Source organism: Salmo salar, chromosome ssa23 (assembly GCF_905237065.1).
Source record: "Salmo salar chromosome ssa23, Ssal_v3.1, whole genome shotgun sequence".
In the NCBI taxonomy this organism is placed as follows: Eukaryota; Metazoa; Chordata; class Actinopteri; order Salmoniformes; family Salmonidae; genus Salmo; species Salmo salar.
In genome coordinates, this window is record NC_059464.1 from 14,143,968 (window position 1) to 14,160,648 (window position 16,681).

A 16,681-nucleotide genomic window follows, 5' to 3' on the forward strand; every position below is an offset into this window, starting at 1 on the left:
CCGCTAGCTTTGTATTGTCCATATCGTCGTTCAGCCACGTCTCGGTGAAATATAAGATGTTATCGTTTTTAATGTCCCGTTGGTAAATTAATCTTAATCGTAGGTTATACGTTTTATCATCCAATGATTGCACGTCAGCAAGAAGAACGGACAGCAGTGGGAGTTAACTCGCTTGCCTATGGGTCTTTAGAAGGATGCCCGATCTGCGGCCCCTTTTCCTGCGTCTTTTCTTCACACAAAAGGCTGGTCCTGTTCCAGTGAAAGCAGGATATCCTTCTCTGAAGGCTATTCCATGTGAAATTGCCAAGAAACTGAAAATCTCGTACAACGCTGTGTTCTACTCCCTTCACAGAACAGCGCAAACTGGCTCTAACCAGAATAGAAAGAGGAGTGGGAGGTCCCGGTGCACAACTGAGCAAGAGGACAAGTACATTAGAGTGTCTAGTTTGTGAAACAGATGCCTCAAGTCCTCAACTGGCAGCTTCATTAAATAGTACCCACAAAATACCAGTCTCAACGTCAACCGTGAAGAGGCGACTCCGGGATGCTGGCAATCTTTCTATTCTGGTTAGAGCCAGTTTGCGCTGTTCTGTGAAGGGAGTAGTACACACCATTGTACGAGATCTTCAGTTTCTTGGCAATTTCTCGCATGGAATAGCCTATTTCTCAGAACAAGAATAGACTGACCAGTTTCAGAAGAAAGGTATTTTTTTCTGGCCATTTTGAGCCTGTAATCAAATCCACAAATGCTGATGCTCCAGATACTCAACTAGTCTAAAGAAGGCCAGTTTTATTGCTTCTTTAACCTGTTATGGCTAGGGGGCAGTATTTTCACGGCTGGATAAAAAACGTGCCCGATTTAATCTGGTTACCACTCCTACCCAGTAACTAGAATATGCATATACTTATTACATATGGATAGAAAAACCCCTAAAGTTTCTAAAACTGTTTGAATGGTGTCTGTGAGTATAACATAACTCATTTGGCAGGCAAAAACCTGACAAGGTTTCAGGCAGGAAGTGGCCTGTCTGACAAGGTGTCGTTCTTCTTGTCTCTGTTTATTGAAGAGTGAGGATCTTAGCTGTCCCGTGACACTTCCTACGGCTGCCATAGGTTCTCAGAAGGCGGTAAAAAGCTGAATCGTGGCTTTGCAGGCTCTGGCTGAAACAAAGTAGCGCATTTGGGTAGTGGCTGGTTACAGTACTGTGAGACTCAGGCGCGTGCCCGCGTCGACCGAATGCTTTGTTTTCTTTCCTCTGTTTAGCTAAAAGGAGATTCCCGGTCGGAATATTATCGCTTTTTTTACGAGAAAAATGGCATAAAAATGGATTTTAAACAGCGGTTGACATGCTTCGAAGTACGGTAATGGAATATTTCGATTTTTTTTGTCACGAATTGCGCCACGCGCGCGACCCTGATTTACCATTTCAGATAGTGTCTGGGACGCACGAACAAAACGCCGCTATTCGGATATAACGATGGATTATTTTGGACCAAACCAACATTTGTTATTGAAGTAGCAGTCCTGGGAGTGCATTCTGACGAAGACAACAAAAGGTAATGAAACTTTTATAATAGTAAAGCTGATATTGGTGAGTGCTAAACTTGCCGGGTGTCTAAATAGCTAGCCCGTGATGCCTGGGCTATGTACTTAGAATATTGCAAAATGTGCTTTCACCAAAAAGCTATTTTAAAATCGGACATATCGAGTGCATAGAGGAGGTCTGTATCTATAATTCTTAAAATAATTGTTATGCTTTTTGTGAACGTTTATCGTGAGTAATTTAGTAAAATGTTAGCGAATTCCCCGGAAGTTTGAGGGGGGTATGCTAGTTCTGAACGCCACATGCTAATGTAAAAAGCTGGTTTTTGATATAAATATGAACTTGATTGAACAAAACATGCATGTATTGTATAACATAATGTCCTAGGGTTGTCATCTGATGAAGATCATCAAAGGTTAGTGTTGCATTTAGCTGTCTTCTAGCGGAACGTCTAGATGTAAGAGGTTAATCAGAACTACAGTTTTCAGCTGTGCTAACATAATTGCAATAGGGTTTTCTAATGATAAACTTGGATTAGCTAACACAACGTGCCATTGGAACACAGGAGTGATGGTTGCTGATAATGGGCCTCTGCACGCCTATGTAGATATTCCATTAAAAATCAGCCGCTTCCAGCTACGATAGTCATTTACAACATTAACAATGTCTACACTGTATTTCTGATCAATTTGATGTTATTTTAATGGACAAAAAATTGCTTTTGTTTCAAAAACAAGATAATTTCAAAGCGACCCCAAACTTTTTAGCTGTGTTTGTGTACACACAACACTTTTTTTTTTCTTTTTAATATACCTTTATTATTCCCCGCAAACCCTACCACCCCTCCCCCCCAGTTGGAGTAAACGAATAAACAATAACACCTAGGCTTCTACTTCCAGCTTATACATACTATACACATCTTACAGACACAATCTATTTTACAATCTATTTCAGATGTCCATGCAGTTTGATTTCTATTTGCCATGTATTTGTAACTGTGCTATTTCACAAAAGTTCTGAACCTATATACATTTTACAGACCCTGTATGTTTTATCTTGTTATTATTAGTCCCACCCTTCAGCTCCATTCAACCCCTCCCATCCCTCTCTAAACACCCTCCATTTTGGAATTCTATTTGCCTTATATTTTTCAACTGTGCTGTGATGCTTCACCGAAGTAATGAACCTTTTTTATTCTCATAGTTTCTACAGATTGTAAATTTAAAAACTTTTTTGCTGAAATAATTATTATTTATCTATGACTTTTTAAATTACCCAGTATTGCTATCTGCAGCGTTAGCTCTAGGTAAATGTTGCAATTCTTCAGCCATTCCTGGATCTGTGACCAAAATCAAGCTACATATGGACAGTACCAAAATAAACAATCTAATGACACTGCCTCCTCGCAGCAAAATCTGCAGAGCTGGGAAGATTGTATCCCTGTGTGTGTGTGTGTGTGTGTGTGTGTGTGTGTGGTGTCATTTTCTGTGTCAATTCATAAACCATGTGCCATGGAATCGGTACATCAAATCTCTTCCCAACTATTTTGCAACTTATATGGCACAGCTGTCAATATATTTTGGTCCTTAAATGAAACTGGTATATATTTTTATTTACGATAATTTTCTTTAACCAATTTTTGTCACTTTGTCCCCCTTCCACTTGCCTCTTCCATTTTTGTGGCAATGGTGCAATTAGTTCGTTGTAATTTTGGGTAGAGCCGACATTTCCACATGTCTGTGTTAGCTGCATGTGTGACAACTCCACCAGTCCTATTGATATCATTTACAAAGATCATACCTTTTTTTTTTAAATAAATGAATTACGTTTTTTTTTTATCAATTAGTATATTTGAGTTTAACCACAATTTGTTATATTATTTCTGTCTTTTCTGGTGGATTAAACTGAAATTGCAACCAACTTTTTATAAGGCTTGTTTAAAAAAAATATATATATATTTTGGAGATTTTGTTTCAAATAACTGAAAGTGAGCGGTTGTAATCTGGAAAAAAAAGAAAAAGTCCATTCTTGAACACGGGGTGAGACATTACTAATTTACTCAGATTTAAGTATAACTTTTGTATAACTGATGCCTTTAGTGAGAGGTCTAATGATTTAATATTTAATTTCTGCCCTCCAAATTCATATTCATTATATAGACCCTTTAATTTTTTTCTGGCTTGCCATTCCATATAGAATTGAATATTTTTTTGCTCATATAATTTAGAAAGATGGTTGCTAGGTGTAGGCAAAACCATAAGCAAATGGGTAAACTGTGATATGACTAAAGAATTAAGTTCTTAGTGATCCCTTCGCGCGCCAATCCCATTTGACAACACCCAGTGAAATAGCAGCGCTCCAAATTCAAAAACATAAATACTCATAATTCATAAATCATACAAGTGTTATACACCAGTTTAAAGATGAACTTCTTGTTAATCCAGCAGCAGTGTCAGATTTCAAAAAGGCTTTACGGCGAAAGCAAACCATGCTATTATCTGAGGACAGCACCCCATCAAACATACACATGAAAATCATAATTCAGCCCGCCAGGCACAACACAAAAGTCAGAAATAACATAATTCATGCCTTGCCTTTGAAGATCTTCTGTTGGCACTCCAATATGTCCATTAAACATCACAAATGGTCCTTTTGTTTGATTTAATTCTGTCATTATATCCCCAAAATGTCCATTTATTTGGCGCGTTTGATTCTGAAAATACACCGGTTCCAACTCGCGCAACATGACTACAATGTATCTAATTAGTTACCTGTAAACTTGATCCAGACATTTCAACAACTTTAGGTATTTTTTAATGTAAATAATCGATAAAATTTAAGACGGGATAAACTGTGTTCAATACAAGACGAAAACAAAGTGGAGCGAGCTTTCAGGTCACGCGCCTCTAACAAACAGTACATTTCACTCGACCCTCGTTCTGAACTGCCTTACTACTTCATTTCTCAAAGGAAAAACATCAACCAATTTCTAAAGACTGTTGACATCCAGTGGAAGCGATAGGAACTGCAAGCAAGTGCCTTAGAAATCTAGATTCCCATTGAAAAGAGTGACCTCCAATTTTTTTTTCCCCTGGATGGTTTGTCCTCAGGGCTTTGCCTGCCAAATAAGTTCTGTTATACTCACAGACATCATTCAAACAATTTTAGAAACTTCAGTGTTTCTATCCAAATCTACTAATAATATGCATATCCTAGCTTCTGGGCCTGAGTTGCAGGCAATTAACTTTGGGCACACTTTTCATCCGGATGTGAAAATAGTGCCCCCTAGCCTTAGTCAGTGTAGTTAACCAGCTGTTCTGGTTTTAATCAGGGTGATTTTTCCACATATAGACAGGTATTTTCCTTTTCCGTGGTAGCAAGATCTTAACTGTTTTTGGTGACTTTCTATAAAAATGTATTGGAGTGAGATCCATTTTCTTTCGGGGTATGTGTACCGAGTACGTCCACATCCCAGTCAGACCATTTTATTGGTAAACTAGTTGCATTTTTTTTGTGATCCAATACGTAATATATTACACTTATCAGAATTTGGTTTTAATCCAGAGGTTAGAAAAAGTATCTTGATGCCTCTGAGGCTGTGGATGAATTGTAATTGTGGATTTAAAAGAACATGAATCAGCGTACAATGACAACTTTGTTTATTGATGCATTATCCAAAGTGTAATTCATAACTTACCATGCTCAAAGGGATATTAAATGTCTCCTTTTATTTTACCCATCTACCAATAGATGTCCTTTGCGAAGCATTGGAAAACTGCCCTGGTTTTTGGTTGAATCTGTTTTTTTATTTACCTTTTTATTTCACAAGGTTTAGAACAAATTCTTATTTTCAATGACTGCCTTGTTCAGGGGCAGAATGACAGATTTTCACCTTGTCAGCTCAGGGATTAGATTTTGCAACCTTTCGGTTACTAGTACAACGCTCTAACCTGCCACCCTTTTTGAAGTTCACCGCTCAACTGAGGGACCTTACAGATAATTGTATGTGCTGCAGGTACCCTAGTGGTTAGAGCGTTGGGCCAGTAACTGAAAGGTTGCAGGATCGGTTCCCAGAGCTGACAAAGTAAAGATCTGTTGTTCTGCCCCTGAACAAGGCAGTTAACCCACTGTTCCACGGTAGGCCGTCATTCTAAATAAGAATTTGTTCTTAACTGACTTGCCTAGTTAAATAAAGGTGTAAAAAAATACAAATTTGGGGTACAGAGATGTGGTAGTCCTTCAAAAATCATGTTTAACACTATTGCACACACTGTCCATGCAACAAAGCAATTTTTTTTACTCCTGAACTTATTTAGGCTTGCCATAACAAAGGGGTTGAATACTTATTGACTCGACATTTCAGCTTTTTAATGAATTTGTAAACATTTTGAAAAACATAATTCCACTATGACATTATGGGGTATTTTGTGTAAGATTTTTTTTTTTTTTTTAGGGCATTTTAAATTGAGGTTATTACACAACAAAATGTGGGAAAACAAGCCAAGGGGTGTGAATACTTTCTGAAGGAACTGTATGTCTATTTTGTTTTTGTAGCCCTGGTTGTCCTGAAAAGAAAATGGTTAAACACTTCTTTGTGAGGTTAAATATAAGGGCTGTACATGCAGATACATTAAAAGCTGATTTTTGGGACTGATGGGGTTAAGTGTTTATAAAATGATTTCCTCAACATTTCGATGGTTGTGTATTGGCTAGGCTACTTTGAAACAAGGTAAGAAATGCTTCAAAAGCGTCCAGTTTTTAAAGAACTAAGTTTATGATTAAATAAATAGTTTCAAAATGTTGACTGCCTTCGCTCAGATTCAAGGTGGGTGATGTGTGGTGTGCAACATGCACGGCCCTTCACTCTGGTCTTGTGACCATTTTAATCTGAACGAACCGTGGCCTGAGTATGTCGACAGAATTAAACCTACAGACGTTAATGTTAATTATCCTTCATTATAAACTGGGTGGTTTGAGCCCTGAATGCTGACAGTCGTGGTATATTAGACCGTTTACCACAGGTATGACAAAACATTTGATCTTTTCTGCTCTAATTATGTTGGTAACCAATTCAATAGCAGTAAGGCACATCGGGGTTTGTGGTATATTGCCAATATACCACAGCTAAGGGCTGTGTCCAGGTTTTCCGCGATGCATCGTGCCTAAGAACAGCCCTTCGCCATGCTATATTGGCCATATACGTCACCCCCTCGTGCCTTAATTATATTTTGTCAAGCATGACTGGCGTTCAGCTATATTTTAGTGATTTAAGGCTCATTCAAGTTTGGCAAAATGTTTTGCTACCTCTGCTATGTCAGCATCTTTTTTGACACAAGGCTGTAGCCAATTTGCATGTCACCTACACTTTGACATGTAGACGATTTTATTTATGTAGGCCTACATGGAAAATTTACTTGAATATTATTCCAATGTTGACCTCTGCTCCAATTCGTATTGGAGTATTTGTTTGATATATGTATGTAAACTAGTTGCATTTTTTCTTATCAAGGACAAAAGGAGAAGCGTTAATGTTGAGCCCTGGGCTTGTGTGTTCTATGCAAGATAAATATTCCTCTCGAGGCGCATTCAAGCTATGCGTGCCATAGGGAAGGAAACATGCATTCATGCTCATGCATTCCCTTTTTTTATTTTATTTTATTAGTTTTTACCCCTTTTTCTTCACAATTTATTGGTATCCAGTTGATAGTTACGGTCTTGTCTTATCGCTGCAATTCCCGTACGGACTCAAGAGAGGCGATGGTCGAGAGTGGTGCGTCCTCCGAAACACAACCCAACCAAGCAGCACTGCTTCTTGACACAATCCCCTCTTAACCCGGAAGCCGTCTGTGAGTTGCCTAGCAGCAAGTCTCCGCTCTGGCTTGCTCATTCTGAGTAGAGACAGGCATTAGTTGATGTAAGAAAGCTACTTTCTAACTCTAAACTCACTGTACATTATTTTCGGCAAAATAATAATTCCGGTCCATCAAGACACTGTTCCTGTTTTATGACTGACACAATTTATATTCTGACACCAATTTAATTCCACAAAACTATGCAAATGAACCTATAGACTGATAAGCATGACCAGTCAAATGTATTTTCAGACGCTAACTGGAGGCGAGCAGGGTTTCTGTCTGCCAAATTAGTGCGACAGTCAGGCAACCTCCATAGTGCAGTCAAAGTAAAACTGAGAAGTTGGGCTTGGGCAGCCACAAGCCATAGCTGACTCCATTGAGTACACAGAACAACCAAAGCTGTTATCTGTGGTACAACCTCAGTCCCTTCTAAATTCCTATCGTGTCAAATCAGCCTCAAGTCCATTGTGCATGAGATGGCGCTGTCGAACAAGATTAAACATCATTGAGCAAGCAAATTCTGAGACGAGGGCGCAGAGGAGAGATGAGTACCGCAAGCACACAGGCCAGTCGAGAGTGAAGAAATGGTCTCGAGAGAGCAGAGGATGTCCCGCAATCCAACAGGCCAGCTTGCAAGTACCTCATTGCTGTAGATCACCTTTGGGTCTCAACAATTGCTTTTTTTTTCTCTCTCGATTGAAATCCAATCTTGTGGGCTTAGAGGCGGGTGCGTGTCTACAAACCTTCGATTGGTCACTTACACTGGAGTGATGGACAAACGAACATGCTTACCCTTGGCCAGTCCAGTGTTGTGTGATTGCATGACATCAAACAGATAATGTGCTTCAGAGCCAGCTGTTTAGCTCGCTAGCCAGCTTGAACAGTAAGCACAGAATGACTTGGAAACCGCTTCAACTTGATACATGAGCACAGTAATTGGGAAATAAATACATAGCTAAACTATACCTTGAGTTGAGTGGAATCTACTTGCTAAAGCTAGCTAGCAACATTTGTTTGTAAGACACAGCAGACTGTCTTTTCTAGCTAAGTAACACCATAGTCCACCACTAGCTAATGGTTTTTCTTCACCTTTCCAGGAAGTGTCTGGTATGTGTTTGCTTGATATGAGGGAGTTAACCCCATTGTATCAAAGAATGGGTGGAGAATGGGCATAATGTGGCTGTGATCTAACAAGTTCACTCATCATACACTAGGTCGAGGCCATAATTTAATATAGTAAATATAATGACTCCATTGTTGGGAATAACATGTGGGCAGGGTTGGGTAGGCTACTTTCTAAATGTAATCCGTTAGTTACCTGTCAAATTGTAATCAGTAACACAACTTTTGGATTTCCCAAACTCAGTAACAATCTGATTACATTCAGTTACTTTTAGATTACTTTCCATTGGAAGACGACAAAAATGAAGTACCAATTGAACGACATCTATTGCAGGATAAATCAATGTTAAAGTTTACATAGCTGGCCATGTATAGATGTTAATCAAGATAAAGGGTGGCTACTTTGAAGAATCTCAAATATAAAATATATTTTAATTTAACTTTTTTGGTTACTACATGATTCCATGTGTTTTATTTCATAGTTTTGATGTCTTCACTATTATACTACAATGTAGAAAATAGTAATAATAAAGAAAAACCCTTGAATGAGTAGATGGGTACTTCGTTGAAGTCGGAAGTTTAAATACAGGTTGGAGTCATTAAAACTCGTTTTTCAGCCACTCCACAAAGTGGCCACCACAAAGCCCTGACCTCAATCCCATAGAACATTTGTGGGCAGAACTGAAAAAGCGTGTGTGAGCAAGGAGGCCTACAAACCTGACTCAGTTACGCCAGCTCTGTCAGGAGGAATGGGCCAAAATTCATCCAAGTTATTGTGGGAAGCTTGTGGATGGCTACCTGAAACATTTGACCCAAGTTAAACAATTTAAAGGCAATGCTACCAAATACCAATTGAGTGTATGTAAACCTCTGACCCACTTGGAATGTGATGAAAGAAATAAAAGCTGAAATAAATCATTCTCTCTACTATTATTCTGACATTTCACCTTTTTAAAATAAAGTGGTGATCCTAACTGACCTAAAACAGGGAATTGTTACAAGGATTAAATATCAGGAATTGTGAAAAACTAAATTTTAAATATATTTGGCTAAGGTGTATGTAAACATCTGACTTCAACTGTTTTCTATACACACACACACACACACACACACACACACACACACACACACACACACACACACACACACGTACGTCAAAAAATGGATGTAGCAACTGTAGTGGATGTAGCAACTGTAGTGGATGTAGCAACTACATCCACTACAGATTGACCGTTTTTAAGTCTTTCAAAACTGTGCGAGTTTCAGCATGTGTCCATTAGAATAATGGATTTTTTTTTATCCGCATGAATTAGTTTGAGCAATAATACCTACTTTTATTCCAAAGGCTGGGATCCTCACTATGCAGCTGTTATGAGCTCATTTTTCACTGGTTTCAAAAACAATGATTGATAGGCAGCTTAAACTTCTTGAATTCAACCATTTTTGGGTTCAAACACACATTTAGATATGAACCCAAAACCCAACAACCATAATACGTAAATTGCAAATAGCTAAATGAGAGAGCAGCAGTGTGATTCACATCCGTGCGCTATGTAGAGATCCGCCGTAGACTACACCACTGCTGTCATCCTTACCGCCAAGTGTTTATTAAAGTTGGACAATCTTTGGATCTTGACAGCAGTCGCACCATTGGAAGATATACCTTGGACTGTAGCCTACAAAAGCCTGTTCCTGCAGTTTTCCTGCGATCGATCAAAAACATTTGGTGTGTCGCCGCGGTGGTCTCTGACTTGTGGTCAGACTCGCTCAGGTGGAACAAATTCAAACATATGCCTTTTTTCAATGTTGATTTGAATGTCATTGAGAAAACATAAGTGTCAAAGATTTTTTTTCTCACAAAAATCCTTTCTGAATTAAAGTATAATCATCTTAGTTTTTCAAAAGTATCTAATCTGATTACAATATTTTTGCTGGTAACGGATTACAGTTACTGTTTATTTGTTAATCCCTTACATGTAAATCTCCCCAACCCTGCATGTGGGTACACAAATAATAATGGCATGATGGTAACATTGAAAGGAAGGGCTAGTTAAGAGAGTGTGCAGGAATTGAGAGAAAGGCAGGATTTAATATTTAGGGTATTAAGCCCAAGGGCGCGCACACAAAGCATATGGGGATTTTTTTAATAATATGGAGACACGAAGGGGAGACCCTTGTACATAGCCAGTGCTAAATAATAGAATGTAAACTGAAATGAATGATTAACCAGCTAAACTCAGGTTAACATGTAATGATTGTCCACACTACATTCAAAGGAGGACTGAGGACAAGCACCGCCATGCATTCTCCAAACATTTAATTGAGGAAAACAGATTTGTTTTATAGTAATTGTCTGATTTGGGAACTACTATTATCTGTGAAATTAGTGTGAAATTATTTCAATTTGGCATTTTCTTTTTAGATGTATTCATTACAGTCAGTAATACAGAAGTCAAATCGCATAGGTATTCTCATCAGCTGTTATCAGCAAGCTAGAGCCATCTGTGGAAAGAGCACAAAGTAGATCAAAGATATTCTGAACAACAATATAAACATAACATGCAACACATTTTAACATTTTTCTGAGCTACAGTTCATATAAGGGAATCAGTCTATTTAAATAAATTAGGCCCTAATCTGGATTTCACATTATTGGTTAGGGGTGCAGACATGGGTGGGCCTGAGGGCATAGGCCCACACACTTGGGAGACTGGCCCACCCACTGGGGAGCAAGACCCAGCCAATCGGACTTAGTTTTTCCCCACAAAAGTGCTTTGTTAGACATAAATACTCCTCAATTTCATCAGCAGTCCGGGTGACTGCTCTCAGACGATCCCGTGGGTGAAGAAGCCGGATGTGAAGGTCCTGGGCTGGCCTGGTTACACATGGTCTGCGGTTGTGAGGCCGGTTGGACGTACTGCCTAAATCTCTGAATCTGTGGTACACAACTGCACATTTTAGAGTGGCCTTTTATTGTCCCCAGCACAAGGCGCACCTGTGTAATGAACATGCTGTTTAGTCAGCTTCTTGATATACCACACCTGTCAGGTGGATGGATTATCTTGGCCAAGGAGAAATGCTCACTAACAGGGATGTATACAAATTTGTACACAAAATGAGATCAATAAGCTTTTTGTGCATATGGAACATTAATGGTATTTATTTAAGCTTATGAAATCCCTGCTCAAATTAATATTTTGCTTGCAGCAACGATGTTCCTCTCGACCCTGCTGTCTGTGCGCTCGTGAGACCCATCCTCTGCTTGCTGGACCACATTCTGTGCTCTCGACTGGTCTGTGCACTAGTGGCACTCATTCTCTACCCGCAGGACCCTGCTCTCCACTCAGTGTTCGCTTGCTCAGTGATGGACTTTAGAGGCTGTTTTGACGCCATAAGTTCCTGGGCCAAGACCGATATGAGAAGAATGAACTCTGGCCACAGGTTTAGTAATAGTAAAACTAAGACAGAACAGAGGCCTGGAATCATCACCTGGTTAATGAGCTGTAGGAATGTTGTGTTTGTTGATGAGGAATGAGAAGTCCTGTAGTTCCCCAGACTGTCCTGTAGAGGGCAACAAACACTAAGGAAGAACATGGGGGAGAGGGATGACTGGAGTTATTTAGTAAATTCTTTTAGACAATAACAGCAAATGTATATTTTATTTTACATTTTATTTAATTAGGCAAGTCGGTTAAGAACAAATTCTTATTTTCAATGACGGCCTAGGAACAGTGGGTTAACTGCCTTGTTCACGGGCAGAACGACAGATTTTTACCTTGTCAGCTCGGGGATTCGATCTTGCAACTTTTCGGTTACTAGTCCAATGCTCTAACCACTAGGCTTCTTGCCGCCCCAAGTATAGTGCGGTATGGGAGGTGATTTCCATGTTGATTTATTTTGTTAATTTCCTCATTGCTGACCTTCTTCCCTCATTTTATTTCTCTTTTACTCACCTGGATGACCCTTGGGTAAGAGCCTTCCTACAATCTCTGCCCTCTAACCTATGACTTTACAGGTCACACCTTTTGACAATGGAATATAAATATCCATAAAAGCTTTTATTTACCTGAAATTCAGCTCTGTCAAATGCTCCTTGCAGGACATTCTTTCTCACTGTATCTGATATGAATGTAGCCTAGAGAAAGAATATATTTTGTGTTAAATTTCAGGAAAGTATAAAACAAAAGTTTCATGAAGATTCCGGTTCCATTTTTCAAAGAATGAGCTTTGGGCAATGTTGTTGCAGTTTTGTTGTGTGATTTTACAACAGAGCGTATCCCTCTTATGGTCCACTTCCTCAAACCTCTCCAATCCCCTCTATTGCTCCCATACTATTAGTGGACCTTGCTTGGTCCACAAACAGCCTCCTCTAGCCCTAACCTAAAGTTAAGTCAATCCAACCATGGCCCGCTTGTCTCCCTTTGACCTATGAATGGAGCATACACATTACATGTTCTGTCGTCAATGTTTTGTTGAATACTAAACTGAAAGCTAAGCTTGTGATTTGGGCTAACCTTTTCCCCAAGCTCTCTATAGGGGCACATTTGTAGGTTAAAGTGTGAGCCATGGTGGTAAGATTGACCCTAGTCTCAGTCTCCTATAATGCTGCTCTTCCCTGGTTTTACCTACATTGGTCATAACTACAATCCACTATGTGAGATAGTTTATATCTATGATGTTGGTACTTTAGATCTATGAGTGGTGAACATCAGTGGGTGCTCCTGTACAGGTAATGGGATGTTGCTAACGCTAGTCCCTAACTCTCTCCCCCTGTCAGATCGCTCTCTTAAAGCTAGCGTCCCCTGGTACAGTGACTGGAGGGACACACTAACGGAACTCAGCACCTCCAAGCACTACACAGGTACCTGTACTCTCACCTCACCTCACCTGGCCCACAGGTGTGTGGGGGGAGGGCCCTCCCTCTTCTCTCCGTTTACAGCTATCCCTCCCTCCGTTCCTCCCTCCCTCCTAACTGTGTAGCAGACTGTCCTTTTCTCCTCTCTAGTCTCTCCGTAGCAGACCCGTGTAGTGAACTCCTACCATCTCTCCTTATCCTCTCTGCTCTCTGTCTCTCACAAGGTAGTAGCTTCAGATGTTCATATCAGGGATGTGATATTTTTTTTCCTTTTTCTTTTGATCAATCAGCAATTCCTGCCTTTCTTACATTTTCTTCCATGTATAAGCAACAATCCAAAATTTCCTGATTTTACTATGTTGTCCTGATCACATCCCTGCATATGTTTGTGTACTTTTCCATATAAGTATGTGTACTCTGTACTGGTTGTCTCAGAAATGGTCTTCTTCTGCGGGTTCTGGAAGTGACTCAGGGCATTAGAGCTCATTTTGATATAATCTTGGTAATGGAACTATCTTTTCCTGCATCCTACACCAAAAGGAAGAACATTGGACACATAAAATAGTCTCTTCATATATAAAGGATGGGTGTAAAGTGGGATCATTTAGTCAGTGTTCTTCCGTCTCCCATTTATATATAATTGACTTAGGCCTATATCTAAATCCCAGGATATTAGATCGGGTGTCTTTTGTAAGATATCGGCATTCCAGAGTCCTGAGACTTGAGGAGCCAGTGGAAATGGAAACTATGCTTTCTCTCTTAGGCTGTTTGAAGTCAGGGTGGGGAATTGTTTATGTCCTGAACACACTTCCTGTACTCTCACTTCTGTGGTCTATCAGTCAATTACATTTTATTTATACAGGTCCCAAAAGTGCCTTAGTCATACATAGGCCCCTAATTGGCTATGGCCTATTGCTTTCTGAGCCGCATCTCTGGGCGCTCAGACGTCCGCCCGGCATTAACTCTTACTCCAAGTTAAAGGGTTTTCTCTCAAACAGTGAATTAAAGTTGATAACAGGGAATTGGAATTGATTCAAAACAGAAGGCTTTAAACTAAGATGAATCTTGACTGCTGCGTGCTTCACAGTTACTGAGATCACTCACTGACCTGACTGAAGTGAGCTCTCTGATGCACACTCCTGACTCACTCACGCAAGGTTTCCCTTGTAGCCCGTGGCTTTATTTAGTAGCAAACAGACCTGGGTTCAAATACTATCTGGAGTAATTTAAAATACTTTGTTGCCTGGAGTGCCAGGTAGGCAGTATTTGCACTCTTATGACTTTTCTATTGGTCCTGTTGTGCCAGGCAAGCTCAATCAAGCACAGGTTAAGTATTGGAAATTATTTCAAATAGTACTTGAAGCCAGGTCTGTAAGTAGCATAGAACTCCTGATCTGCTTGGTTTTCTCTCAATCAGTAGGTTACTAACCGGTGGTCCTCGTGATGGAAGACACATAGCATGCCTGTTTGAACACTAGCATAGCACAAGTGTTAAAAACACAGACAATTTGGTTGATGAAATCCAATGTTGGTCTATTTGGTCGTTCTGGTTACACTTGTCATCAAATTTGTGGACAGTGACACTAACAAGTGAGCCATTCAAATTCTTTTGACTTGACGTCATCTTTTGTCTTTACATTTTTCAAAGGCCGAGCACTGGTTGCTTTAGAGATCCTTTTAATTGATTTCCCTGCCAAAAAATTAGGACTGTAAATGTATTACTGCCTAATCATCTGGAAAATGGACCAGAGGGTCGCATGTTGATCCTCATAATGCAGTTGTGCCTGTGTCCAAACACAAAGCCTGCTGTCTTTGTTTTGTGATGAATGTGGAGAGGGAGTACTAGTCTGTATGAGGTGTCACGAAGGAGCTGTTCAGAGAACTCACACCAGAGATGGCAGAATTACTCGGGTTGTGGTCATTAGGGCACACCATTTTAAAGATCATGAGAGCTTCTTATTGGACAAGTTCAGATAGTACCCGAGTCAGTATGCAGACTACGCTTCGCACTCATTCTTTGTTTCCCACACACACACACACACACACACACACACACACACACACACACACACACACACACACACACACAGGTGTTACTTTACATAGTTGTCTACATTTGGCAACATCATATACTCCAGCTGGTTTTTTTTGTTTGTTATTTGGACAATAATTGGTGAATCTCTTGATGACAAATGTAGTCTACAATGAGCAGCATGATGCTCTCTGCATCTCAATGGGTTTAGGATAAAAGAAGAATCCGGTAGTGGTACAAGTCCTACTCTCATCTGGCTAATCAGTAATTCATCTAATTTCTCTCACAGAGTATCCTTTGTTGCGGCTCCGCAATCAGACCCTTCAGCTGTGTGTGTTTGTGTGTGAGGGTTGGGCGACGTCAACCTTTGTCCTATCGTGATTATGTACCCATAAAACATTGCTATACATAGGACGAAATACTATTGGCCAGATTCCCCCCCCAAACTCAAGTGACTATTGGGCGAAGGATAATGATGTTTAAAGCCTGAGCAGAGGCTAAGTGCACATTTTTTTCAAATATTCCTTTCTGGTGGTGGAGCTTCAGCATGGAACTAGTGTGTGCCTGTCTGTGTGGCGCGCACATGATGGAGCAGTGACTGTCCCTCAGTCTGTCTTACCATAGTGAGTTAGGTTATACATCATGGGCTGGATAGAAGCAGTGTACCGTATTCAGAACTGGATAATTGCGTTATTTGCCTCGTAGAATAATAGTAAGTAAAGAATATTCTAGATCTCATAAAGCTGTGATTGAGAATAGCCCATGCTTTAGGCTATAGATTGTCGGTCTTGTTAAAGCTGCAACTTTAGGACAGCACCTTAAGCTAGAATATTTGGGAAATAAGCTTCTTTTCGTAACTAACTTTTATGATAGGCCTAGTAGGAGGATAAGTTATTAGTCATTTTTCAGTCCTGCAAGGATCATTTCTTTCTTAAGCTTAAACTTGTGCGAGACTCAGTTTCTTTACTCTGCGGCGCCAATGAAGTTAAAGTAGGCTAAGCCATCGTCTGTCGCGTCCCCATCGACAATAGCTGTCAATCGTTGTTGATACACTATGCTATCGTAATATCGCTCAACCCTAGTGTGTGTGTGTCACCTGTGACGGCCTCTCCTGGCTGGTTGACAATTTGTGTGTGTGTGTGTGTGTGTGTGTGTGTAGTCTCTCTGCAGCCCCCCCCCGGGTGTCGGCTACAGGTGCTCTACGCAGCTCCACTCCGGGTGGTGTTGTGTGGAGGTGAGACCTGGTTAGAGTAATGTTCTCTCTCATCTTGTT

The 16,681-nt window shown here is 40.1% G+C and overlaps 1 protein-coding gene and 1 long non-coding RNA gene across 4 annotated transcripts in view; one reads left to right on the forward strand and one right to left on the reverse strand.

The window, feature by feature from the left end:
• The window catches only part of LOC106584195 (trafficking protein particle complex subunit 8), a 105,975-nt gene that overhangs the window by 19,505 nt on the left and 69,789 nt on the right, over positions 1-16,681 (forward strand). For 2 of the 3 annotated variants that reach the window (XM_014169189.2, XM_014169190.2), the window contains exon 3: positions 13,299-13,382. The exons of the other annotated variant lie outside the window; for it this stretch is intronic. In XM_014169189.2, coding sequence (XP_014024664.1) covers positions 13,299-13,382 — 84 coding nt within the window. The remainder of the gene's footprint in view (positions 1-13,298; positions 13,383-16,681) is intronic. 3 annotated transcript variants of the gene reach the window in all.
• The window catches only part of LOC106584196 (uncharacterized), a 31,509-nt gene continuing 26,496 nt past the window's right edge, over positions 11,669-16,681 (reverse strand). The window contains exons 2-3 of the long non-coding RNA XR_001323709.2: positions 12,588-12,656; positions 11,669-12,101 (exon numbers count right to left, since the gene is read on the reverse strand). This is a non-coding gene — a long non-coding RNA (uncharacterized lncRNA). The remainder of the gene's footprint in view (positions 12,102-12,587; positions 12,657-16,681) is intronic.